Source organism: Rhinoraja longicauda, chromosome 40 (genome assembly GCF_053455715.1).
Source record: "Rhinoraja longicauda isolate Sanriku21f chromosome 40, sRhiLon1.1, whole genome shotgun sequence".
Taxonomy (NCBI): Eukaryota; Metazoa; Chordata; class Chondrichthyes; order Rajiformes; family Arhynchobatidae; genus Rhinoraja; species Rhinoraja longicauda.
In genome coordinates, this window is record NC_135992.1 from 12770295 (window position 1) to 12797735 (window position 27441).

The 27441-nt window shown below is 50.2% G+C and overlaps 1 protein-coding gene and 1 non-coding gene across 3 annotated transcripts; one reads left to right on the forward strand and one right to left on the reverse strand.

Moving 5' to 3' along the window:
* LOC144611504 (caspase recruitment domain-containing protein 11-like) lies at positions 1-26001 on the reverse strand. 2 transcript variants are annotated; one of them, XM_078430638.1, is made up of 10 exons: positions 25884-26001; positions 23909-24062; positions 19496-19602; positions 16968-17208; positions 12856-12928; positions 9269-9389; positions 7804-7959; positions 6802-6917; positions 2721-2836; positions 1-886 (listed from the first exon to the last, which is right to left on the reverse strand). In XM_078430638.1, exons 2-10 carry the CDS (start codon positions 24001-24003, stop codon positions 685-687), a joined length of 1227 nt encoding a protein of 408 aa, XP_078286764.1. In that variant the 5' UTR covers positions 24004-24062; positions 25884-26001; the 3' UTR covers positions 1-684. The 2 variants fall into 2 exon arrangements, with proteins under 2 accessions (XP_078286764.1, XP_078286763.1); XM_078430637.1 differs by having other exon boundaries at positions 19500-19602; positions 25884-25995.
* Positions 26002-26678: 677 nt separating this feature from the next.
* On the forward strand, positions 26679-26752 carry trnar-ccu (transfer RNA arginine (anticodon CCU)). The gene has a single exon. It is a non-coding gene; the product is annotated as a tRNA-Arg (tRNA).
* The last annotated feature ends 689 nt before the right edge of the window (positions 26753-27441 follow it).

Consider the following 27441-nt stretch of genomic DNA (forward strand, 5'->3'; position numbering starts at 1 on the left):
TTGAGATAAAGACGTCAGCCGTGAACTTGGTGTCACCGCTGGTGTGAACGTGTCCCATTGTTGGGCTGGAGGCTTCCGCTGTGTCTCCGACTGGACGGGAGTGACGGGACGTAGGGAGACCCACGGTCCTCGGGCAACTGAGAGGAGCTCTGAGGCTGGGTCCTTGGACATTGAGGAGATCTGAGGCTGGGTCTGTGGACATTTTTGTGCACAACCCGCAGGCATTGCCACTTTCATTTCACTGCACATCGAGTATGTGTATGTGACAAATAAATTTGACTTGACTTGACTTGACTTGACTTGACTTGATCTGAGAAGACATCTAAGGCTGGATGCGTAAACATTGAGGAGATCTGGGTCCTTGGACATTGAGGAGATCAAATCTGGGTCCTTGGACATCTGAGAGATCTGAAACTGGGTCCTTGGACATCTGAGAGATCTGAAACTGGGTCCTTGGACATCTGAGAGATCTGAAACTGGGTCCTTGGACATCTGAGAAGATATCTAATGGCTGGATCCCTGAACATTGAGGAGATCAAATCTTGGTCCTTGGACATCTGAGAGATCTGAAGCTTGGTCCTTGGACCGGAGAGGCTGGGGTGGATCCTCCAGTCTGTCTCTGCCGGGAGCGTGGACCTTCCCCACGGGGCGATCAGCCGCCCAGCGCCGAGGGTCCAGGAACGTCTAGTTCTGCTCGACCCACACGACCTTTTGCTGCTCCCGGGCGACGCTGTCCCTCACGGCCTTGGCCAGCTCGTCCACGGTGGCCCAGGCGCCGGGCTCCACCGCGGCCGAGAGGCACGGCGCCGACTCCAGGTGCTTCTGCTCGACGCGGTGGAGCCTCAGGAACTCTGCGTCGCTGCTGCACGACTTGGGCGCCAACTTCCTGCAGGGAGAGACGACGGGAAAACTCAGTCACTCCTCCCAGTGTCTGCTCCCACTCTGCCGATAGTGTATCTCAACGCCAACCCTACGCCCACAGTCTAGTCCCCTCCACAACAGTCCAATCACCTCCACCAACAGTCAGCTCAATGCCAACAGTGTAGCCCTCTACCAATAGTCTACCCCTCCACTCACTGTCTACCCCTCCACCCACTGTCTACCCCCTCCACCCACTGTCTACCCCCTCCACCCACTGTCTACCCCTCCACCCACTGTCTAGACAATAGACAATAGACAATAGGTGCAGGAGGAAGCCATTCGGCCCTTCGAGCCAGCACCGCCATTCAATGTGATCATGGCTGATCATTCTCAATCAGTACCCCGTTCCTGCCTTCTCCCCATAACAACCTGGCTCCACTATCCTTAAGAGCTCTATCTAGCTCTCTCTTGAATGCATTCAGAGAATTGGCCTCCACTGCCTTCTGAGGCAGAGAATTCCACAGATTCACAACTCTCTGACTGAAAAGGTTTTTCCTCATCTCAGTTCTAAATGGCCTACCCCTTATTCTTAAACTGTGGCCCCTGGTTCTGGACTCCCCCAACATTGGGAACATGTTTCCTGCCTCTAACATGTCCAACCACTTAATAATCTTATACGTTTCGATAAGATCTCCTCTCATCCTTCTAAATTCCAGTGTATACAAGCCTAGTCGCTCCAGTGACAGTCCCGCCATTCCGGGAATTAACCTAGTAAACCTACACTGCACGCCCTCAATAACAAGAATATCCTTCCTCAAATTTGGAGACCAAAACTGCTCACAGTACTCCAGGTGCGGTCTCACCAGGGCCCTGTACAACTGCAGAAGGACCTCTTTGCTCCTATACTCATCTCCTCTTGTTATGAAGGCCAACATTCCATTGGCTTTCTTCACTGCCTGCTTTACCTGCATGCTTCCTTTCAGTGACTGATGCACTAGGACACCCAGATCACGTTGTACGTCCCCTTTTCCTAACTTGACACCATTCAGATAATACTCTGCCTTCCTATTCTTACCACCAAAGTGGATAACCTCACACTTATCCACATTAAACTGCATCTGCGTCTACCCCCTCCACCCACTGTCTACCCCCTCTACCCACCGTCTACCCTCTCTACCCACCGTCTACCCCCTCCACCCACTGTCTACCCCGTCTACCCACTGTCTACCCTCTCTACCCATTGTCTACCCCTTCCACCCACTGTCGACCCCTCCACCCACTGTCTACCCTCTCTACCCAGTCTACCCCCTCCACCCACTGTCTACCCCCTCCACCCACTGTCTACCCTCTCCACCCACTGTCTACCCCCTCCACCCACTGTCTACCCCTCCACCCACCCTCTACCCCCTCCACCCACCCTCTACCCCCTACACCCACTGTCTACCCCCTCCACCCACTGTCTACCCCTCCACCCACCCTCTACCCCCTACACCCACTGTCTACCCCCTCCACCCACTGTCTACCATCTCCAACAACACATTAGCCCACCACCAACAATTCAACCTTTCAACCATCTACCCCTCTGCCCAGTCTACCCCCTCTGCCCAGTCTACCCCCTCTGCCCAGTCTGCCCCCTCTGCCCAGTCTGCCCCCTCTGCCCAGTCTGCCCCCTCTGCCCAGTCTGCCCCCTCTGCCCAGTCTGCCCCCTCTGCCCAGTCTGCCCCCTCTGCCCAGTCTGCCCCCTCTGCCCACTCTGCCCCCTCTGCCCAGTCTGCCCCCTCTGCCTCCAGCCTACCCTGTAATGCCAACCATCTGCCCACCCCACCCACTGCCAATATCAGCATTGGCCAGGAGGTCACCTCAGTTTCTTCATGTTTTTGCCCGTCACTTTGATGTGGATGATGATGGTGTAGATTTCCTCGATGATCAGGTCCCTAACCACGTGCACTCCGACAGGCAGCAGGCCGTGCTTGTTCTGAAAGGGGGAGAACGTTGGCCATTGTCATTCGGAGGTTGTGCCGGCAAGCCGAGTCGGGGAGAGAGGAGAGAGGGGGGGAGGTTGAGCAGCACGAGGGGCAGCAAGGATCGTGTTAAGGTCGGGTATCCAGGGGGCTTCCTCCATAGCCCCCCATCCCAGTGTCATGAGGTGGTCATAAGGATGAGGAGTAGAATTAGGCCATTCGGCCCATCTCCACCATTCAATCTATCTCTCCCTCCTAACCCCATTCTCCTGCCTTCTCCCCTCTAACCTCTGACATCCGCACTGATCAAGAATCTGTTCATCTCTGACATTAAACACATCCATTGACTTGGCCTCCACAGCCGTCTGTGGCAATGAATTCCACAGATTCACCACCCTCTGGCTAAAGAAATTTCTCCTCAGCTCCTTCCTAAAAGAACATCCTTTAATTCTGAGGCTGTGGCCTCCAGTCTTAGACTCTCCCACCAGTGGAAACATCCTCGCCACATCCACTCTGTGTATTAGGAGGATCATCAACATCCACATCAAGGGAAAGACCCAGACCCTGCCCCTCCTCAACTACACCCCGCCCCCTCCCCTATCACACTCCTCCCATCCACTGGTGAGGACACGCCCATCTATTAGGCCCCGCCTTCTCCCTGACCAGGCCCCTCCCCTCTCAGACTAAGCCCCACCTCTCTCCAACCAGGCCCCGCCTTTCCCATGCCAGATCCTGCCCCCTCCCAGGCTCCACCCCTCCCCTGTGAGGACCCGCCCACTCGACCATGCCCCGCCCTTCGGCTACCGAGCCCCGCCCATTCCAACATGCCCCCACTTTCCTTATCAGACCCCGCCTCTCCCATACCAGGCCCCTCCCATTCCACACCAGGCCCCGCCTCTCCCATACCAGGCCCTGCCCCTCTCCAGCCAGGCCCGCCCCTCCCCAGCCAGGCCCGCCCCTCTCCAGCCAGGCCCGCCCCTCTCCAGCCAGGCCCGCCCCTCTCCAGCCAGGCCCGCCCCTCTCCAGCCAGGCCCGCCCCTCTCCAGCCAGGCCCCACCCCTCTCCAGCCAGGGCCCGCCTCTCCCCAGCCAGGCCTCGCCTCTCCCCAGCCAGGCCCGCCCCTCTCCAGCCAGGCCCGCCCCTCTCCAGCCAGGCCCCACCCCTCTCCAGCCAGGGCCCGCCTCTCCCCAGCCAGGCCTCGCCTCTCCCCAGCCAGGCCCCGCTCTCTAGCCAGGCTCTGCCTCTTTCCAGCCTGGGCCCGCCTCTCTCCAGCCAGGCCCCGCCTCTCTCCAGCCAGGCCCCGCCCCTACTCTGGGTTTTGCCCATCGTTCCCATGGTAACATCTTCCTTCGGGGGATGACGACCAGCCAGGATTTGGGGGTCAGTTGCTGAGTTCATTCAATGGAGAAATTGACAGATCTCGGAATATTTAACGTTATTGGGGCTCGAGCAACAAAGTGCCGCTGATTTGCTTTGTTCTCATCTTCCCCTTAGCTAACAATCCCACATTTTCCTTCACCTTCATTTCCTTTGATCTCTTACACTTCCTCATCTCTGTTCCTTCCCTCTCCCAGTGACGCTCAGCCTGAAGAAGGGTCTCGACAAGTAACGTCACCCATTCCTTCTCTCCAGAGATGCTGCTTTTACCCGCTGAGCGACTCCAGCATTTTGTGTCTATCTCCGGTGCTGATTTTGGAAGTGAGCAGTGACCTTGATGATCGGCCGGAGCAGGCTCGAGGGGCCGAGTGGCCTTCAACCTATGTCCTCCGTAACCCCGGCAAAGTCACACAACAAGGTCCACCCACTGAGTCAATCCCAGTCTTCTAAACGGTCCTTCCATAAGCTAGGGTACTGTCCGATCCACCACTACCCACATTGGACTTTGTCTCTGGAACTGATGTACCACAAAACACTGTGTTCTGCCCTCTGTATCATAGAAACATAGAAACATAGAAACATAGAAACATAGAAAATAGGTGCAGGAGGAGGCCATTCGATCCTTCGAGCCTGCACCGCCATTCAATATGATCATGGCTGATCATCCAACTCAGTATCCCGAACCTACCTTCTCTCCATACCCCCTGATCCCTTTAGCCACAAGGGCCACATCTAACTCCCTCTTAAATATAGCCAATGAACTGGCCTCAACTACCTTCTGTGGCAGAGAATTCCACAGATTCACCACTCTCTGTGTGAAGAAATGTTTTCTCATCTCGGTCCTAAAAGACTTCCCCCTTATCCTTAAGCTGTGACCCCTGGTTCTGGATTTCCCCAACATCGGGAACAATCTTCCCGCATCTAGCTCTCCAACCCCTTAAGAATTTTGTAAGTTTCTATAAGGTCCCCCCTCAATCTTCTAAATTCCAGCGAGTACAAGCCGAGTCTATCCAGTCTTTCTTCATATGAAAGTCCTGCCATCCCAGGAATCAATCTGGTGAACCTTCTCTGTACTCCCTCTAAGGCTATAATGTCTTTCCTCAGATTCAGAGACCAAAACTGTACCCTGAGCTCTATTTATCGTACCGATCGACTTCATTGTACCACAACGAGAGAGCGAATCCTGAGCTACTGTCTACAGTACCCCATTGGAGACCCTCCGAGTACATTTGGTCAGACTTTATCTTGCATTAAACGTTATTCACGTGATTTCTCTTCACACGTGGCAGCTCTGATCATGTTGGGAGTGCATGCAAAGCAAAGCTTTTCACCGCGCGGCGCTACATGTGACAATAATAATAGACCGAAAACCAAAATTTCAACACCGTCTCAGTTTGTGTTCAAGTCTCCAAACTCATGCCCTGTGACCAAAGGTCTCCAGAGTTTGGCACAGAGCCACACTATTCTCTTGGCATCAATGTGCCATGAGTGGCCCCATCCTACCAACCACTAGAGGGCAGTCCTGAGCTACCATCTACCTCATTGGAGATCATTGGACTATCTTTATCATATCATATCATATATATACACAGCCGGAAACAGGCCTTTTCGGCCCTCCAAGTCCGTGCCGCCCAGCGATCCCCGTACATTAACACTATCCTACACCCACTAGGGACAATTTTTACATTTACCCAGCCAATTAACCTACATACCTGTACGTCTTTGGAGTGTGGGAGGAAACCGAAGATCTCGGAGAAAACCCACGCAGGTCACGGGGAGAACGTACAAACTCCTTACAGTGCAGCACCCGTAGTCAGGATCGAACCTGAGTCTCCGGCGCTGCATTCGCTGTAAAGCAGCAACTCTACCGCTGCGCTACCGTGCCGCCAATCGGACTTTAATTCGCACTAAACGTTATTGACATTATTTCTCCTTCTCATGTACCTGTACACTGTGGATGGCTCGATTCTAATCATGTATAGTCTTTACTCTCTGTCACAGGCCAGTGGGATTGCAGGCCAGTGGGATTGGTGCAGGCCAGTGGGATTGGTGTAGGTAAGCGTCACTGGCTAGCACGGATGCAATGGACCGAAGGGCCTGCTTCTGTGCTGTGCCTTTCTCTCAGCATAATCAAGGACCAGTCTCACCCCGGCCGCTCCCTCGTCTCCCCTCTCCCATCGGGCAAGAGGTACAGAAGTGTGAAAACGCACACCTCCAGATTCAGGGGCAGTTTCTTCCCAGCTGTTATCAGGCAACTGAACCATCCTAACCCAACCAGAGAGCAGTGCTGAACTACTATCTACCACGTTGGAGACCCTCGGACTATCTAAAATCGGACTTTATCTTGCGCTAAACATTATTCCCTTTCTCCTGTATCTGTACACTGCGGACAGCTCGATTGTGATCGTGTGTTGTCTTTCCACTGACTGGTTATCACGCAACACAAAAGCTTCTCACTGTACCTCGCTCGGTACACCTGACAATAATAAACTAAACTGAACTCATCGAAATTAAAATTAAAGATATGGCATGGAAACAGGCCCTTCGGCCCATCAAGTCTACAATAAACCAAACCCAAATGAACTCAACCACAACTCGGTACCTTGGCGATGACGTCTCGGATCGCTTCGAGGGTGATGCATTCATACTTGTCCTCGTTCAGCACCTTTTGCAAAGAAAACCGAGTCTTGTTCTTCAACTGTTCCTCAGTGAGAACCTCTGGAAAAGAAAGTGACGGACAAACGTTCTCGTTACCTCGGCAGCGGTGGGAAGATAAATGCTGAGACCGTTTCGGGTCAAGTCCCTTCTACAGACTCCATACAGTCCATTGAATGCCATTGCACTCTTGTTAATTAAACTATCACAGAGAGTTATGGTCCTGATGCAGGCCAGTGGGATCGGTGTAGGTAAGCGTCATTGGCTAGCACGGATGCAGTGGACTGAAGGGCCTGTTTCTGTGCTGTGCCTTTCTCTCAATCTACGGGCCCATTACAGTGGACAGAGGGGATGCAATGGGCCAAATGGCCACCTGATTTAGTTTAGTTTAGTTAAGAGATACAGCACGGAAACAGGCCCTTCGGACAACTGAGTCCGCACCGACCAGCGATCCCTGCACATTAACACTACCACACACACACGCACACAGGTAAACACACAGGTAAACACACACAACAGGTAAACACACACACAGACACATACAGGTACACACACACACACAGGTAAACACACACAACAGGTAAACACACACACACACACACACACACACACAGGTACACAGACACACACACACACAGACACACACACACAACAGGTAAACACACACGCACGCACGCACGCACGCACGCACACACACACACGCACACACACACACACGCACACACACATGTAAGCACAAACAAGCCGATTAACAACACAAACCTTTATGTCTTTGGAGTGTGGGAGGCACCCGGAGAAAACCCATGCAGGTCACGGGGAGAACGTACAAACTCCGTGCGGACAGCACCCGTGGTCAGGATCGAACCCGGGTGCCCGGCGTTGTGAGGCCGTAACTCTACCGCTACGCCACCGTGCCGATGTGAATATTCCCATGCACGAGGGCTCCTACCTGCTTGCACCATTTGGAAGTCGGCGGCGGTCGGTGACTGCAGGATGCGTTGGATCAGAGGCCTGGCTAACACTGTCGGCATTATAACCACCGGCCGCTTCTGACGCACACTGACCGGGCGAACAAGGCTGTAAGGCACGACTCTCTCGTTCGTGTCTGCAATTGAATGAATGAATGAATAAATTAGTTTATTGGCGCTGGGCCCGGTGGGCCGAAGGGCCTATTTCCGCACTGTACCTCTAAATCTAAAAATCTAAATCACAAATGACAACACAAACATACAGTTAACAATTAAGAATAAAGCATAAACACAGTTCAAGCTTTAACACAACCTTTGGTTTAGTTTAGTTTTTTTAGTTTAGTTTAGAGATACAGCGCAGAAACAGGCCCTTCGGCCCATCGGGTCCGCGCCGACCGACGGTCCCCGCACAGTAACACTATCCTACACACACTGGGGACAATTTTTACGTTTATACCAAGCCAATTAACCTACTAACCCGCACGTCTTTGGAGTGTAGGAGGATACCGAAGATCTCGGAGGAAACCCACGCAGGTCACGGGGAGAACGTGCAAACTCCGTACAGACAGCATCCGTGGTCGGGATTGAACCCGGGTCTCCAGCGCTGCATTCGCTGTAAGGCAGCAACTCTACCGCTGCGCCACCGTGACCGCCCGTTCCTGACAAACCCTTTCGTTTTTCCTCACACATTCCTGCTCTCCAGAGAAGCTGAGTTACAATAGACAATAGACAGTAGACAATAGGTGCAGGAGTAGGCCATTCGGCCCTTAGAGCCAGCCATTGAATCACCGTTGAATGGTGATTCAATGTGATCATGGCTGATCATTCTCAATCAGTACCCCGTTCCTGCCTTCTCCCCATACCCCGACTCCACTATCCTTAAGAGCTCTATCCAGCTCTCTCTTATCCCAGCGTTTTGTATCTATCTTCGGTGTGAATTTTGAATCCTGTAACTTCAAGTAACCCTTGCTTTCCCCTCTCTCTCTCTCTCTCTCTCCGCCTCTCCCCCACTAAAGTTCTCCGACGAGCTTCACTGTCGAATTAATCCAGGGTTCGTTTTACTGATTGTGCGTCTGCTTGTCACTTTCCCCTCAGCCAACGATGACCCTTTCTACATTTTCCTTTGATCTGTTTGGAGGAATATGGGCCAAGGTGGGACTAGTGCAGCTGGGACATGGTGGCCGGTGTGGGCAAGTTGGGCCGAAGGGCCTGTTTCCACGCCGTATCACTCTATGACTCCATGGCTCTAGGACTCTATGAGTGCTGGTGTAGCTCAGTGGGTCAGACCCTCTAGGGACACCGATACAAGGAGACATCTGCCCATTCGCTACACAGATGACAAAACCATCATTAGAACAGGGTCCCCCTTATCCACATCTGGCCTTCACCTGTGCCTGCCTTCAACTGAGTCGACTCAAGGCCGTATGTCCAGTGAGGTGGACTTACCTTCACGGCAGAAGCTGAGGGAGGGGTTGCAGGAGCTGGAGACCTTCCAGGGCCGACCCGCCACCACGATCCTCACCCGGTCCCCCGTCAGCGACTTCAACTCATCGCAGCTCTTCACGGCCTTCGGGGAACACAAGCGGAAGAGTCGGTGGTCTTAGAAGGTGGACACCAAATGCCAAAGTAGCCCAGCGGGACAGCGGGGGGGCCCGGGGTCACGGGAGAGGGCCCGACGCCGACAGCGCCAACCGACGGACGAGGACGGGCCACGTGGACGCGAGAACACCGCTGCCGTGAGAGGGGGAAGGAAGGAAGGAAGGAGGGCCCGGTGTGGGGGGGACCACCGTGAGGGAGGGGGGAGAACAATGGGAGACCTGGCGGGGGGGGAGGGGAGGGGGGAAGAACAATGAGGGACCTGGCCGGGGGGGGGGGAGGGGAGGGGGGAGGGGGAAGAACAAAGGGGGACCTGGCGGGGGGGGGAGGGGAGGGGGGGAGGGGGAAGAACAAAGGAGGACCTAGCGCGCGGGGGTGGGTCATGAGGGAGGGGGAAGAACAATGGGGGACCTGGCGGGGGGGAGGGGAGGGGGAAGAACAAAGGGGGACCTGGCGGGGGGGGAGGGGAGGGAGAAGAACAATGGGGGACCTGGTGGGGGGGGAGGGGGGGTTTGAGGGAGGGGGAAGAACAATGGGGGACCTGGTGGGGGGGGAGGGGGGGTCGTGAGGGAGGGGGAAGAACAATGGGGACCTGACGGGGGGGGGAGGGGGAAGAACAATGGGGACCTGGCGGGGGGGGGAGTACTTTGTAACTTTGTCAACGCCCTTTACGTGGCGACTATTTGCACACACCTTGGGTATGCAAGCAAAGAACCTCACTGTGACTCACTAAATACTAAAACTCTCGTTTGTTTGTTTGTTTGTTTGTTTGTTCCTGAACTACAGCCAAAACGGTACGCGATAGCGCGACAATTTCAGGCCCACCTTACTCACCGTCGTCCCAATGGAAGAAGTTTCATTGAAATCGGTGTTATATTTTTAAAGTTATTCACATTTTTAAGTTTAAATCTCTCTCCTAGGGAGGGAGGGAGAGGGGGGGGGAGCGAGGGAGGGAGGGGGGAAGGATAAGGGGAGGTTGAGGGGGATGGAGTGGGGGGGAGGGGAGGGAGGAGGGAGGGGGAGGGAGGAGGGAGGGGGAGGGAGGCAAAGCAGGGGGTAGGAGAGGGTGCTGCACCAATGCAGGAGAGGTTTGGGCCCAACGGGTCCACTTGGTCTAGTACAACACTAAAGTGTTCAATTCAATTCAATTCATCTCTGGATAGAAGTAATCGGGTGACGTTTTAGGTCAAGAAAGTCCCTTCAGAGGGTCTGACCCGCTGAGCCACTCCAGCACTCATAGAGTCCGAGAACCATGGACTCATAGAGTCATGGAATCATAGAATGATACAGCGTGGAAACGGGCCCTTCGGCCCAACTTGCCCACACCGGCCAACATGTCCCAGCTACACCAGTCATACCTGCCCATATCCCTCCAAAACTGTCCTATCCATGTACCCTGTCTAACTGTTTCTTAAACGTCGCAATAGTCCCAGCCTCAACTACCTCCTCCGGCAGCTCGTTCCGTACACCCACCACCCTTTGTGTGAAGACGTTACCCCTCGGATTCCTATAAAATCTTTCCCCCTTCATCCTAAACCTATTCCCTCTGGTTCTCCAATTTGACAGCACTGGGCCTGTAGTTTAGTTTAGTGTCGAGATACCGTGCAGAAACAGGCCCACTGAGTCCACGCCGACCAACAAGCCCCATACACCAGCACTACCCTACACACTAGCGATGCACGGTGGCGCAGCGGTAGAGTTGCTGCTTTACAGCGAATGCAGCGCCGGAGACTCAGGTTCGATCCTGACTACGGGTGCTGCACTGTACGGAGTTTGTACGTTCTCCCCGTGACCTGCGTGGGTTTTCTCCGAGATCTTCGGTTTCCTCCCACACTCCAAAGACGTACAGGTATGTAGGTTAATTGGCTGGGTAAATGTGAAAAATTGTCCCTAGTGGGTGTAGGATAGTGTTAATGTACGGGGATCGCTGGGCGGCACGGACTTGGAGGGCCGAAAAGGCCTGTTTCCGGCTGTATATATATGATATGATATGATGATATGATAATTTACAACTTTTACCTGAGTTCTGTATACATGTGTTTGTGCGTACGTGTATATATATATGCAAAACCGATGCCCCTAACTCTATGTTTAGAAACATAGAAAATAGGTGCAGGAGGAAGCCATTTGGCCCTTCGAGCCAGCACCGCCATTCATTGTGATCATGGCTGATCATCCACAATCAGTAACCCGTGCCTGCCTTCCCCCCCATATCCCTTGATTCCACTAGCCCCTAGAGCTCAATCTAACTCTCTCTTAAATCGATCCAGTGATTTGGCTTCCACTGCCCTCTGCGGCAGAGAATTCCACAAATTCACAACTCTCTGGGTGAAAAAGTTCCTTCTCACTTCAGTTTTAAATGGCCTCCTCTTTATTCTAAGACTGTGTGGCCCCTGGTTCTGGGCTCCCCCAACATTGGGAACATTTTCCCTGCGATCTTTAGTTCACAGAACAGAAGTAACTCAGGATAGGGCGGTCACGGTGGCACAGCGGTAGAGTTGCTGCCTTACAGCGAATGCGGCGCGGGAGACCCGGGTTCGATCCCGACTACGGGCGCCGTCTGTACGGAGTTTGTACGTTCTCCCCGTGACCTGCGTGGGTTTTCCCTGAGATCTTCGGTTTCCTCCCACACTCCAAAGACGTGTTAACCTACAGGTATGTAGATTAATTGGCTTGGCAAATGTAAAAATTGTCCCCAGTGGGTGTAGGATGGTGTTAGTGTGCGGGGATCGCTGGTCGGCGCGGACCCGGTGGGCCGAAGGGCCTGTTTCCGAGCTGTATCTTTAAACTCAGCACACTAAACTTGGTCTGACTCCTGGTCACGTGGTAGGGGCATTGGCCGCTGGTTCCCTGTTTATTTGCTCATCCCGTTGGCTGGGCCACACTTGTGGCACAACTCTACGTTGACCTGAGGGTCAGTCACACAAACTGATGGCAATGTTGATACAATGCAGAATCAGCTCCACTAAACACTTTGCCCAACCATCTGCCAATCCACAACACCCCCTCACACCCTCCCCTCACCTGTATCCACCTATCACTTAGCAGGCTTAGCCCCACCCCAACCTCTCTTCCGGCTCCCCCTCCCAATTAAAATCTGTCTAAAGAAGGGTCCCGACCCAAAACGCCACACATCCATGTTCTCCAGAGATGCTAGACACAAAATGCCGGAATCACTCAGAGGGACAGACAGCATCTCTGGAGAGAAGGAATGGGTGACGTTTCAGGTCGAGACCCTCCTTCAGTCCTGACCCAAAACGTCACCCATTTCCTTCTCTCCGGAGATGCTGCCCGTCCCGCTGAGTTACTCCAGCATTTTGCGTCTATCTCCGGTTTAAACCAGCGCCTGCAGTTCCTCCCCCTCCCATCTCCAGCGATGCTGCCCGACCCGCTGTGTTGCTCCAGCCCCTTTGTGTCTTGTCCTGTCGGCCAGTTACCTTTTTTGCTCTCTCGTTCTTCTGGAAGTTTCCGATGAGGGAGTGGATTTTCACCATGAGTAGCTGGTGAGCTCTAAAACGGAACGAGAGAGAGAGAGAGAGTGAGAGAGGCAGAGAGAGAGAGAGAGAGAGAGAGAGAGAGAGAGAGAGAGAGAGAGAAAGAGAAAGAGAGAGATTTCAAATAAATTCCCTTCACGGTTGGCATTCTCAGCTGATCCATGACCACTTTTGTCTTCACGAATCTTTGGCAAGCAAGTGGGGGCAGCTCATGGTGGCCGGGATATGGAGCAGATACTGCTTACAACATCCCATCTCTCCCCACTCACCTTATCTTACATCTATCACACTCTCAGAGAGTTATTCACAAAATGCAGTAGTAACTCAGCAAGTCAGGCAGCATCTCGAGAGAGAGAAGGAATGGGTGACGTTTCGGGTCGAGACCCTTCGAGACCCTTCTTCAGTCTGAAGAAGGGTCACGACCCGAAACGTCACCCATTCCTTCCCTCCCGAGATGCTGCCTGACCTGCTGAGTTACTCCAGCATTTTGTGAATAAATCGATTTGTACCAGCATCTGCAGTTATTTTCTCACACTCTCGGAGACACCTGCCTCACAGTGCCAGAGACCCAGGTTCGATCCCAACCACGGGTCCCGTCTGAACGGATTTCGTACGTTCTCCCCGTGACCTGCGTGGGTTTTCTCCGGGTGCTCCAGTTTCCTCCCTCACTCCAAAGACGTAAAGGTTCGAAGGTTAATTGGCTTCAGTAAAATTGTAACTTGTCCCCGGTGTGTGTGGGGTAGTGTTAGTGCGCGGGGATCGCCGGTCGGCGCGGACTCGATGGGCCGAAGGGCCTGTTTCCGCGCTGTATCTCTAAACTAAACTTCAATTGCTTCAACCCTTCCATTAGCAGCAACAGGGGTTCAAAGATTATGGGGAGAAGGCAGGAGAATGGGGTTGGGAGGGAGAGATAGATCAGCCATGATTGAGCGGCGAAGTGGACTTGATGGGCTGAATGGCCTCATTCTTCTCCTATAACTTTATGACCTGATGAGCTGGTAGAGCCACCATCTCACAGCACCAGGTGTCCACGTTTAATCCTGACCTCAGTGCCATATCATATCATATCATATATATACAGCCGGAAACAGGCCTTTTCGGCCCACCAAGTCCGTGCCGCCCAGCGATCCCCGCACATTAACACTATCCTACACCCACTAGGGACAATTTTTCACATTTACCCAGCCAATTAACCTACATACCTGTACGTCTTTGGAGTGTGGGAGGAAACCGAAGATCTCGGAGAAAACCCACGCAGGTCACGGGGAGAACGTACAAACTCCTTACAGTACAGCACCCGTAGTCAGGATCGAACCTGAGTCTCCGGCGCTGCATTCGCTGTAAAGCAGCAACTCTACCGCTGCGCTACCGTGCCGTGCAAACTGTACGGAGTTTGAACGTTCTCCTTGTGACTGTGTGGGTTTTCTCCGGGCGCTCCGGTTTCCTCCCACACTCCAAAGACGTGCGGGTTTGCAGGTTAATTGGCTTCAGCACAGATTGTAAATTGACCTCCCGAGGGCGTGTGGGGGCCCCGTTTCCCCGCTGTATCACTGAAGTCTAAAGGCGCCACGACACACACTGGCAACTGCGAATCCCATCCTCGCGCGAGAATGTTGTTTAAATCTACAACACGCACATTCCGAAGTGCCTGAAGGTGGACACTCAATGCCGGAGTAACTCAGCGGGACGGGCAGCATCTGCGGAGTGAAGGAGTGGGTGACGTTTCGGGTCGAGACCCTTCTTCAGGCTGACCCGAAACGTCACCCATTCCTTCTCTCCAGAGATGCTGCCCGTCCCGCTGAGTTACACCAGCGTTTTGTGTCTATCTTCGGCGTATACCAGGCTACCGGCACGTTCCGAAGGGCCTGTTTCCGCGTAGCGTCTCGCAAGACTTTACTTGCCCACACAACAGGGTGCGTAGAAACATAGACAATAGGTGCAGGAGGAGGCCATTTGGCCCTTCGAGCCAGCACCGCCATTCACTGTGATCATAGAAACATAGAAACATAGAAAATAGGAGCAGGAGGAGGCCATTCGGCCCTTCGAGCCTGCACCGCCATTCAATATGATCATGGCTGATCATCCAGCTCAGTAACCTGTACCTGCCTTCTCTCCATACCCCCTGATCCTTTTAGCCACAAGGGCCACATCTAACTCCCTCTTAAATATAGCCAATGAACTGGCCTCAACTACCTTCTGTGGCAGAGAATTCCACAGACTCACCACTCTCTGTGTGAAGAAATGTTTTCTCATCTCGGTCCTAAAAGACTTCCCCCTTATCCTTAAGCTGTGACCCCTGGTTCTGGACTTCCCCAACATCGGGAACAATCTTCCCGCATCTAGCCTCTCCAACCCCTTAAGAATTTTATATGTTTCTATAAGATCCCCCCTCAGTCTTCTAAATTCCAGCGAGTACAAGCCGAGTCTATCCAGTCTTTCTTAATATGAAAGTCCTGCCATCCCAGGGATCAATCTGGTGAACCTTCTCTGTACTCCCTCTAAGGCTAGAATGTCTGTCCTCAGATTAGGAGACCAAAACTGTACACAATACTCCAGGTGCGGTCTCACCAAGGCCCTGTACAACTGCAGCAGAACCTCCCTGCTCCTATACTCAAATACATCCACAATCAGTAACCCGTGCCTGCCTTCTCCCCATATCCCGGGATTCCACTCGCCCCTGGAGCTCTATCTAACTCTCTCTTGAATACATCCAGCGAGTCGGCCTCCATTGCCCTCTGTGGCAGAGAATTCCACAGATTCACAACTCTCTGGGTGGAGAGGATTGTCCAGGATCTACTGGAATTTATTGAGGATGTAACTAGGAAAATTGACAGGGGAGAGCCAGTGGATGTGGTGTACCTCGACTTTCAGAAAGCCTTCGACAAGGTCCCACATAAGAGATTGGTGGGCAAAATTAGAGCACATGGTATTGGAGGTAGGGTACTGACATGGATAGAAAGTTGGTTGACAGACAGAAAGCAAAGAGTGGGGATAAATGGGTTTCAGAATGGCAGGCAGTGACTAGTGGGGTACCGCAAGGCTCGGTGTTGGGACCGCAGCTATTTACAATATACACCAATGACTTGGATGAAGGGATTAAAAGTACCATTAGCAAATTTGCCGATGATACAAAGCTAGGTGGCAGTGTGAACTGTGAGGAAGATGCTATGAGGTTGCAGGGTGACTTGGACAGGTTGTGTGAGTGGGCGGATGCATGGCAGATGCAGTTTAATGTGGATAAGTGTGAGGTTATCCACTTTGGTGGTAAGAATAGGAAGGCAGATTATTATTTGAATGGTGTCAAGTTAGGAAAAGGGGACGTACAACGTGATCTGGGTGTCTTAGTGCATCAGTCACTGAAAGGAAGCATGCAGGTACAGCAGGCAGTGAAGAAAGCCAATGGAATGTTGGCCTTCATAACAAGAGGAGTTGAGTATAGGAGCAAAGAGGTCCTTCTGCAGTTGTACAGGGCCCTACTGAGACCGCACCTGGAGTACTGTGTGCAGTTTTGGTCTCCAAATTTGAGGAAGGATATTCTTGCTATTGAGGGCGTGCAGCGTAGGTTTACTAGGTTAATTCCCGGAATGGCGGGACTGTCATATGTTGAAAGACTGGAGCGACTAGGTTTGTATACACTGGAATTTAGAAGGATGAGAGGGGATCTTATCGAAACGTATAAGATTATTAAGGGGTTGGACATGTTAGAGGCAGGAAACATGTTCCCAATGTTGGGGGAGTCCAGAACCAGGGGCCACAGTTTAAGAATAAGGGGTAGGCCATTTAGAACAGAGATGAGGAAAAACTTTTTTAGTCAGAGAGTTGTGAATCTGTGGAATTCTCTGCCTCAGAGGGCAGTGGAGGCCAATTCTCTGAATGCATTCAAGAGAGAGCTAGATAGAGCTCTTAAGGATAGCGGAGTCAGGGGGTATGGGGAGAAGGCAGGAACGGGGTACTGATTGAGAATGATCAGCCATGATCACATTGAATGGCGGTGCTGGCTCGAAGGGCCGAATGGCCTCCTCCTGCACCTATTGTCTATTGTCTATTGTCCTCACCTGTTGGCGCTGGGGATGGTTCCTTGCTCCCGGTCGCTCACGCTGACGGGGTCAATGCGGGCACAGAGCCAATCGCCGCCCGGCGGGCAGGGCGTGTCCAGGACATGTAGGATCTCGTCGCACTCCACCTGCAGGGAGCAGCTGTCCACCGGCCCCAGGATGTTCAGGTTCACTCGGATGTAGAAGGGGTCTCCGCTCAGCTGGTCATCCACCTCGAACACCCTCGAAAACGGCCTGTGGGCTAGAGGGTCACACTTCATAAGATCATAAGCGCAGGCAGGCGGGACTGGTGTAGCCGGGATATGTTGGCCATTGTGGGCAGGTTGGGCCGAAGGTTGGACCAGTTTCCACGCTGCGTCACTCCAGAATCAGGGGCCACACAGTCTAAGAATTCCAGAACCAGGGGCCACACAGTGTCTAAGAATAAAGGGGTGGCCATTTAAAACTGAGGTGAGAAAAAACATTTTCACCCAGAGAGGTGTGAATTTGTGGAATTCCCTACCACAGAGGGCAGTGGAGACCGATTCACTTGGATGGATTTAAAAGAGAGTTAGATAGAGCTCTAGGGGCTAGCGGAATCAAGGGGTATGGGGAGAAGGCAGGCACGGGTTACTGATTGTGGATGATCAGTCGTGATCATAATGGTTGGTGGTGCGTATAGGCTCGAAGGGCCGAATGGCCTCCTCCTGCACCTATTGTCTATGTTTACTCTATGGCGCTACGATTCTAAGGATCTCTCAGTGTGGGTCAGAGAATAAGGTCACAAGGAATAGGAGTAGAACTAGGCCATTCGGCCCATCAAGTCTACTCCGCCATTCAATCAGGGCTGATCTATCTCTCCCCCCCAACCGCCATTCTCCTCCCCTGTTAGATGGAGCTCTAGGGGCCAGTGGAATCAAGGGATATGGGGAGAAGGCAGGCACGGGTTACTGATTGTGGATGATCAGCCATGATCACAATGGATGGTGGTGCGAACAGGCTCGAAGGGCCGAATGGCCTCCTCCTGCACCTCTTTTTTATGTCAATGTCTACGTCTGTCCCCATAGCCCCCGGGTGTACACAAATCAACGCAAGCATGCGAGAAACATAGAAACATAGAAACATAGAAAATAGGTGCAGGAGTAGGCCATTCGGCCCTTCGAGCCTGCACCGCCATTCAATATGATCATGGCTGATCATCCAGCTCAGTAACCTGTACCTGCCTTCTCTCCATACCCCCTGATCCCTTTAGCAAAAAGGGCCACATCTAAGTCCCTCTTAAATATAGCCAATGAACTGGCCTCAACTACCTTCTGTGGCAGAGAATTCCACAGACTCACCACTCTGTGTGAAGAAATGTTTTCTCATCTCGGTCCTAAAAGACTTCCCCCTTATCCGTAAGCTGTGACCCCTGGTTCTGGACTCCCCCAACATCGGGAACAATCTTCCCGCATCTAGCCTCTCCAACCCCTTAAGAATTTTATATGTTTCTATAAGATCCCCCTCAGTCTTCTAAATTCCAGAGAGTACAAGCCCAGTCTATCCAGTCTTTCCTCATATGAAAGTCCCGCCAACCCAGGGATCAATCTGGTGAACCTTCTCTGTACTCCCTCTAAGGCAAGAACGTCTTTCCTCAGATTAGGAGACCAAAACTGCACACAATACTCCAGGTGTGGTCGCACCAAGGCCCTGTACAACTGCAGCAGAACCTCCCTGCTCCTAAACTCAAATCCTCTTGCTATGAATGCCAACATACCATTCGCTGAATGCCAACATACCAGTCCTTAGACATGGAGTGGACGATCACGCGTGTGGCATGACCTGGCCGCCAGCACATTAACACAAGCGTGTGCACTTTTCATACAACATGCTTTGTACATTCATCACACTCCAACCAACATGGAGTCAAGACCAAACTACGTTGGAGAGAAAACCAATAGATTGGTCAAAGAGGGAGATTGTTTAGTTTCCTTTAGTTTGGTTTGGTTTAGTTTATCAGCTGTTGGGGCAGAATTAGGCCATTTGGCCCATCAAGCCTACTGCACCATTCAATCACGGCTGATCTATCTTTCCCTCTCAACCTCATGCCTTGCCCCCATAACCCCTGACATGTTTAGTTTAGTTTAGTTTGGTTTGGAGATACAGCGTGGAACAGGCCCTTCGGCCCACCAAGTCCGCACTGAACAGTGATCAGCCGTACATTAGTTCTATCCTACACACACTAAGGACAATTTCACTGAAGCCAATTAACCTACAAACCTGCACGTCTTTGGAGTGTGGGAGTAAACCGGAGATTCCGGAGAAAACCCATGCGGGTCACGGGGAGAACGTGCAAACTCCGTAACAGACAGCGCCCGTAGTCGGGATCGAACCCGAGTCTCCGGCGCTGTGAGGCAGCAGCTCTACCCGCTGCGCCACCGTGGCCGCCCCCACTGAGGGGGGGGGCATTAGGCACAATTGCCAAAGAGGGCGATCAGGGTTGGCCAAGATGGCTCCTGGGTGAAAACTGTCCTCAGTACAGATCACATTCACGCATGTTTTTTGCTCACCTACCCTTGGTCGGCGAACACGGAGGAGATTCTGGAAACGCACCGCGGGGCAGGGTCCTGACAGCGTCCGTTCCAGCGCAGTTCCGCAGAGCGATCCCCTCCCGCTGCTGAGGACACATTTAAACACACGGAGCATGAGTCCCAACGGTGCGTCCTTCCTGCAGCCACCAACACCAATCTGCTCTGACCCGACAGCTCGGCACGGTGGCGCAGCGGGTAGAGCTGCTGCCTCACAGCGCTGGAGACCCGGGTTCCATCCCGACTACGGGAGCTTGTCTGTACCTGCGTGGGTTTTCTCCGGGTGCTCCGGTTTCCTCCCACTCTCCAAAGACGTGCAGGTTTGTCGGTTCACTGGGTTGGTGTAAATGTAAAATTGTCCCTGGTGTGTGTGGGATAGCGTTAGTATGCGGGGATCGCTGGTCGGCACGGACTCGGTGGGCCGAAGGGCCTGTTTCCGCGCTGTATCTCTTTTTTGAGATAAATTTTTTATTGGAGATAGGTACATCTTTACAGTCATACATTTTTAAATTGATAATATTGTCAATTATTATTATATTGTCTCCAATACCTTTTGCCCCCTTTTTTTTTTTAAACTAGATAGAACTAAAGAAATAGATGAAGTAAAGAAAGAAAAGAGAGAGAAGCAAAATAAAAACAAAAACAAAAACAAATTATAAAGATAAGGAAAAAGTTAGTTAAAGAAGAATGGAAAAATTTATTAAAATAACAAAAACTTCATTCGAGATATATACGTACATTTCAAAGTATAGCATTTCATCCATTCTTTAGTCCGAGTGCTAGTCAGGTTCCTGTGCTGAACCATTCTGACCCTTTAAGTAATCAATAAAAGGAGACCATATTCCAATGAATAATTCCTGTTTGTCCAACAGGGAAAATCTGATTCTTTCCACGTTTAAGGTCTCCGTCATTTCTATAATCCACATTTTGATTGTGGGGACCGTAGGGCCTTTCCAAAATTTTAGAATTAATTTTTTTCCTGTTATTAAACTATAATCCATAAAGTTTCTTTGTATTGTTCTAAATGTTTGATTTAATTCTAATATTCCGAGTATAATTAATTTTGGATCTGGGTCCAATTGTGTGCTGGTTACTTTAGATATTATGCTAAAAATATTTACCCAGAATTTTTTAATTTTTATACAGTTTGCGAACATATGAAATAATGTAGCTTCTAAATGTTGACATTTATCACATTTAGGTGAGATAAGTTGGAAAATTTTATGTAGTTTTGTTTTTGAATAGTGTAACCTATGTATTACTTTAAATTGTATTAGAGAATGTCTGGCGTTTAGTGAACACTGATGTATATGTTGCAAACTTTCTTCCCAAGTATCTTTCGTAATTACTTGGTTTAATTCTTTTTCCCATTTTTGTCTGTATAAGTCCGTGGAGGGAATGTCACTGTCTAATAAGATATTATATATATAAGATATTAATTTTTCTGTATTAGGATGTTTGTTCCAACATTCATCAAGAATTTCTGAATTTCTAATTCGAAAATTTTGGGAGTTCGATTTTACATAATCTCTAAGTTGAAGATATCTGAAATAATCATTTCCACGAAGACCATAAGTCTGTTGCAACTCCTGAAATGTCAGAAAGGTGCCTTCCTTATAAAGTTGTCCCATATTTTTAATTCCATAATCCTTCCATTGTGTAAAACCCCTGTCTACCCATGAAGGCTTAAACAAAGGATTATTCACAATTGGAAGAAAAAGTGATAAATTATCTAATTTTAATGTCTTTTTTAATTGTTTCCAAATTCGTGTAGCACTAAATATTATAGGGTTTTCCCTATAAATTTTTTTGTTTAATTTAGACGTAGCAAATAATATCGAACCAATATCAAAAGGTAAACAATCTTCCTTTTCCATTTTTAACCAGTCTGGTTGATGATCTATTTCTTCCAACCAGAAATTCATATTTTTAATATTAACTGCCCAGAAATAAAACAAAAAATTGGGTAAAGCCAGGCCTCCATTTATTTTTGATTTACACAAGTGTCTTTTGTTTATCCTATGATTCTTATAATCCCAGATAAAATCATTAACAATAGAGTCCAATTTTTTAAAAAAGTTTTTTGTCAGATATATCGGAATTGTCTGAAAAAGGTATAATATTTGCGGTAAAAAAATCATTTTTATGGCATTAATTTTGCCAACCATTGAGATAGGGAGTGTTTTCCAATATTGAATATTCTTATGTAGTTTGTTCAATAATGGGGGGAAATTTGCTTTAAATAATGATGTATATATCTTAGTTACATAGATACCTAGATATTTAAATTTTTCATTTACTATTTTAAATGGAAATTGTTGTATTATCTGTTTATTATGTTCCCTTATTGGCATAATTTCGCTTTTATTCCAATTTATTCTGTATCCTGAAAATGAACCAAATTGGGTTATTAACTTTAATAGGTTTGGAATACTAATTTCTGGTTTTGTGATGTAAATTAATACGTCATCTGCGTATAGAGAAATTTTATTCACTGTATCCTTTGTGTTATATCCATGTATTTCCGGATGCCCCCTAACTCTTTCTGCCAGTGGCTCAATAGCAAGCGCAAATAATAATGGGGATAACGGGCATCCTTGTCTACAACCTCTAGATAGGCTAAATTTCGATGACAACCTTTGGTTTGTAAATATTCTGGCCGTGGGATTTGTATATAACAGTTTTATCCATGTACAGAATTTCTCCCCTAGCTGCATATTTTCCATCACCGAAAATAAATAAGACCATTCAACCTGATCAAATGCTTTTTCAGCATCAAGTGAGATTATTGCTAGATCTTCATTAATAATTCTCTTGGAATATATAATATTAAATAATCTTCTTAGATTATAGTATGAGTATCGTTTCTGAATGAAGCCTGTTTGGTCAGGGTGTATTAATTTATTCATCACTGTACTTAATCTATACGCTAGTATTTTAGTTAAAATTTTTTGATCTGTATTTAAAAGTGCAATTGCTCTGTATGATCCCGGATCTTCCGGATCTTTATCAGCTTTAGGAATGAGTGTTATTATAGATTCATTTAGAGTGTCTGGAAGTTTCTGTTGAGTATATATATACTCATACAGTCTATGTAAACGTGGGCTAAGCAAATCATAAAATTTTTTATAAAATTCGGAGCCTAAACCATCTGGTCCTACTGCTTTACCATTTTTTAAAGAACCAATAGCCTCCTCAATATCCTTTGTCGTAATCTCCCTTTCTAATACTTCTCTATCGTTTGAATCTAAACCGCGCTGTATCTCTGAGCTAAACTAAATCAAACACCTTGCAGAAACTCCCCACCTCACTTGATACTGAGCAGCAAGAGAAGTCAATTGGCCCCTCAATCCTGGAATACCAAAGGTTGAGGAGAGACTTGATAGAAGAATATAAAATGATGACAGGCGTAGATACGATAGACAGTCAGAACATTATCCCCAGGATGGAAATCTCAAACTCTAGAGGGCCACACCTAGTCTAGTTTAGAGACACAGCGTGGAAACAGTTTAAGAATAAGGGGTAGGCCATTTAGAACGGAGATGAGGAAAAACTTTTTCAGCCAGAGAGTTGTAAATCTGTGGTATTCTCTGCCTCAGAAGGCAGTGGAGGCCAATTCTCTGAATGCATTCAAAAGAGAGCTAGATAGAGCTCTTAAGGATAGCGGAGTCAGGGGGTATGGGGAGAAGGCAGGAACGGGGTACTGATTGAGAATGATCAGCCATGATCACATTGAATGGTGGTGCTGGCTCGAAGGGCCGAATGGCCTACTCCTGCACCTATTGTCTATTGTCCTTCGGCCCACCCAGTCCGTGCCGACCAGCTATCCCCGCACACTGACACTATCCTACACACACACACTGGGGACAATTTACAATTTGACCTAGCCAATTCGCCTACAAACCTGTATGTCTTTGGAGTGTGGGAGGAAACCCTCACAGGTCACGGGGAGAACACACAAACTCCGTACAGACCTGCACCCAGTATAGACCAGCACCCATGGTCAGGATCACACTCGGGTCTCTGGCGCTGTGAGGCAGCAACTCTACCGCTGCGCCACCGTGCCACTCCATTTATCGTGCAAGGCCAATAAGTAGTTGATACTTGGTGGGGAGTAGATCACAAACATGTGGACAGATAGAGAGACCACGTGTGCAGGAAGGAACTGCAGGTGCTGGTTTAAAACCGAAGATAGGCACAAAGTGCTGGAGTAACTCAACGGGACAGGCAGCATCTCTGGAGAGAAGGAACGGGTGTCGTTTCGGATTTGAGTCTGAAGAAGGGTCTCGACCCGAAACGACACCCGTTCCTTCTCTCCAGAGATGCTGCCTGACCCGCTGAGTTACTCCAGCATTTAGCGTCCTTCTTCGGAGAGACCCCGCGTGTCCGGCTCACCCCCAGTAGCTGGTATCCCTCCTGTGGCCGCGACCTTTGGTGCTCAGAGTTGACCAAGATGGCCGCCCCGTTGCCCCTGGCGACGGTGGGATCATGGTGGCGCTGGGCCTCGGTGATGGTCAGGTCCGGCATTGACAGCGATGAGGACAGCGGCCTACAACAAAACAAACCCACGTTTAACCGACGCCCAGCGGCACGGTGGCGCAGCGGTAGAGTTGCTGCCTTACAGCACTTACAGCGCCATGGACCCAGGTTCGATCCTGGCAGCGGGTGCTTGTCTGTACGGAGTTTGTACGTGACAATAGGATCATTGGCTTCTGTAAAGTGTAAATTGTCCCTAGTGTGTAGGGTCGCGTTAATGCGCGAGGATCGCTGGTTGGTGCGGACTTGGTGGGCCGAAGGGCCTGTATCTCGCTGAAAAATGTTCCCGATGGTGGGCGAGTCCAGAACCAGGGGCCACACAATCTTAGAATAAAGGGGAGGCCATTTAAAACTGAGGTGAGAAGAAACTTTTTCAGCCAGAGAGTTGTGAATTTGTGGGATTCTCTGCCACAGAGGGCAGTGGAGGCCAAATCACTGGATGGATTTAAGAGAGAGTCAGATTGAGCTCTAGGGGCTAGTGGAATCAAAGGGTATGGGGAGAAGGCAGGCACGGGTTACTGATTGTGGATGATCAGCCATGATCACAATGAATGGCGGTGCTGGCTCGAAGGGCCGAATGGCCTCCTCCTGCACCTATTTTCTATGTTTCTATCTCGAAACTAAACCAAACTAAAGTAGTGTCAGGCCATCGATGGAGGGTGAGGGTGGAGGGCAGGAGGGGGCATTTGGTAATTGGTATGTGGCAGCGATAAAGGCAGAGATAGATTCTTGATTAGTACGGTGTCGGGGGTTATGGGGAGATGGTTGGAGAATGGGGTTAGGAGGGAGAGATAGATCAGCCATGATTGAATGGCAGGGTAGACTTGATGGGCCGAATGGCCTAATTCTGCTCCTATCACTTATAAACTTGTGAACTGCATATGCTAGTTAATGCACAAAAGGACACAGAGTGCTGGAGTAACTCAGCGGGTCAGGCAGCATCTCTGGAGAACATGGATGGGTCTGAAGTCTGAAGGATGGGACCCAGACCAGAGAAAAATAACTCAGCGGGTCAGGCAGCATCTCCAGAACATGCATAGCCGATGTTTTGGCTTAAGACCTTTCTCGAGACTGACTCCAAAGTCAGACGAAGGGTCTCAACCCACAATGTCTCCTATCCATGTTCTCCAGAGATGCTGCCTGACCCGCTGAGTTACTCCAGCACTCTGTGAAACGACACCTATCCATGTTCTCCAGAGATGCTGCCTGACCCGCTGAGTTACTCCAGCACTCTGTGAAACGACACCTATCCATGTTCTCCAGAGATGCTGCCTGACCCGCTGAGTTACTCCAGCACTCTGTGCATTCATTCAGATGTGATGTACATTTTGACAGGGTGGAGAAACTCTGCAGGCCAAGCAGCATCTCTGGATAACCTCTCTCCCACCTAACCCCATTCTCCTGCCTTCTATCAGAGATAGATTCTTAATTAGTACAGGTGTCGGGAGTCATGGGGAGATGGTCGGAAAATGGGGTTAGGAGGGAGAGATAGATCAGCCATGATTGAATGGCGGGAAGACTTGATGGGCCGAATGGCCTAATTCTGCTCCTGTCACATAAACTTTTGAAGTGCTGGAGTAACTCAGCGGGTCAGGCAGCATCTGTGGAGAACATGGATAGGTGACGTTTCACAGAGTGCTGGAGTAACTCAGCGGGTCAGGCAGCATCTCTGGAGAACATGGATGGGTCTGAAGTCTGAAGGATGGGCCCCAGACCAGAAAACATAACTCAACGGGCCAGGCAGCATCTCCAGAACATGCACAGCCAATCTATCGGAGGCGTGGACTCTGAGGAAGGGCAAGAGGTAGGAACGACGATCGGGCCAGTGCTTCACCTCCTGTTGCCGTCGGCTACGATGGTGGCCACGCCCGCATCCTCAGGCCCTGCGCAGGTGACGTCCCTCGATAATCCCTCGGTCAATTCTCTCAGTTTCTGCATTTCATCTGCAAAGCCAACGTGTCTCACATTTACAACGTGCCCATCAATAGACAATAGACAATAGGTGCAGGAGGAGGCCATTCAGCCCTTCAAGCCAGCACCGCCATTCTATGTGATCAGGGCTGATCATTCACAATCAGTACCTCGTTTCTGCCTTCTCCCCATACCCCCTGACTCCGCTTTCATTAAGAGCTCTATCCAGCTCTCTCTTGAATGCATCCAGAGAATTGGCCTCCACTGCCTTCTGTGGCAGAGAATTCCACAGATACACAAATCTCTCGGTGAAAAAAGTTTTTCCTCATCTCCGTTCTAAATGGCCTACCCCTTATTCTTAAACTGTGGCCGCTGGTTCTGGACTCCCCCAACATTGGGAACATGTTTCCTGCCTCTAACGTGTCCAACCCCTTAATAATCTTATATGTTTCAATAAGATATCCCCTCTCATCCTTCTAAATTCCAGCGTATGCAAGCCTAGTCGCTCCAGTCTTTCAACATATGACAGTCCCGCCATTCCGGGAATTAACCTCGTGAACCTACGCTGCACGCCCTCAATAGCAAGAATGTCCATCGATGCAGTCAAAGCAACGAATCTCTCACACTTCTCCAGCGACCAAGCAGGACATTCTGTTAGCTAGCCCCTTTGGAATAGGTCGGGTAAATACGTAGAATGTTTTACGCTAATGGAATGAGAAGCCCCATGGCCTAATGGATAAGGCACTGGCCTCCTAAGCCAGGGGTTGTGGGTTCAAGGCCCATCTGGGGTGAAGTAGTTTTGGGGGCGGCCGCGGTGACACAGCGGTCGAGTTGCTGCCCAACAGCGCTTGCAGCGCCAGAGACCCGGGTTCGATCCCGACCACGGGCGCTGTCTGTACAGAGTTTGCACGTTCTCCCCGTGACTGGCGCGGGTTTTCTCCGAGATCTTCGGTTTCCTCCCGCACTCCAAAGACGTGCAGGTTTGTGGGTAAATTGGCTTGGTGTTTGTGTAAATTGTCCTCTAGTGTGTGTGTGTAGGATGGTGCTAGTGTGCGGGGATCACTGGTCGGTTCGGACTCGGTGGGCCGAAGGGCCTGTTTCGGGGCTTTATCTCTAAACTAAACTAAACTAAACAGATTGGGGGAATCAAGAACCAGATGAAAAACACAAGGAACTTTTTCTTTAGTCAGAGGGTGGTGAATCTGTGGAATTCTTTGCTACAGAAGGCTATGGAGGCCAATCAATGGACATTTTTAAGGCAGAGATAGACAGACTCTTGATTAGTGCGGGTGTCAGAGGTTATGGGGAGAAGGCAGGAGAATGGGGTTAGGAGGGAGAGATAGATCAGCCGTGATTGAATGGCAGAGTAGACCTGATGGGCCGAGTGGACTAATTCTGCTCCTATCACTTACGAACCTATGAACTGCAGATGCTGGTTAGTACGGAGAAGGACACAGAGTGCTGGAGAAACTCAGCAGGTC

Excerpts from the sequence above, each read along its gene's own strand:
- LOC144611504 (XM_078430637.1), bottom strand. The coding sequence starts at position 25,987 with ATGCAGAAACTGAGAGAATTGACCGAGGGATTATCGAGGGACGTCACC. Across the intron at positions 2,837-6,801 it reads TCCGAGACGTCATCGCCAAG|AACAAGCACGGCCTGCTGCC; the intron begins GTACCGAGTTGT and ends TCCCCCTTTCAG. Across the intron at positions 887-2,720 it reads AAAAACATGAAGAAACTGAG|GAAGTTGGCGCCCAAGTCGT; the intron begins GTGACCTCCTGG and ends CTCTCCCTGCAG.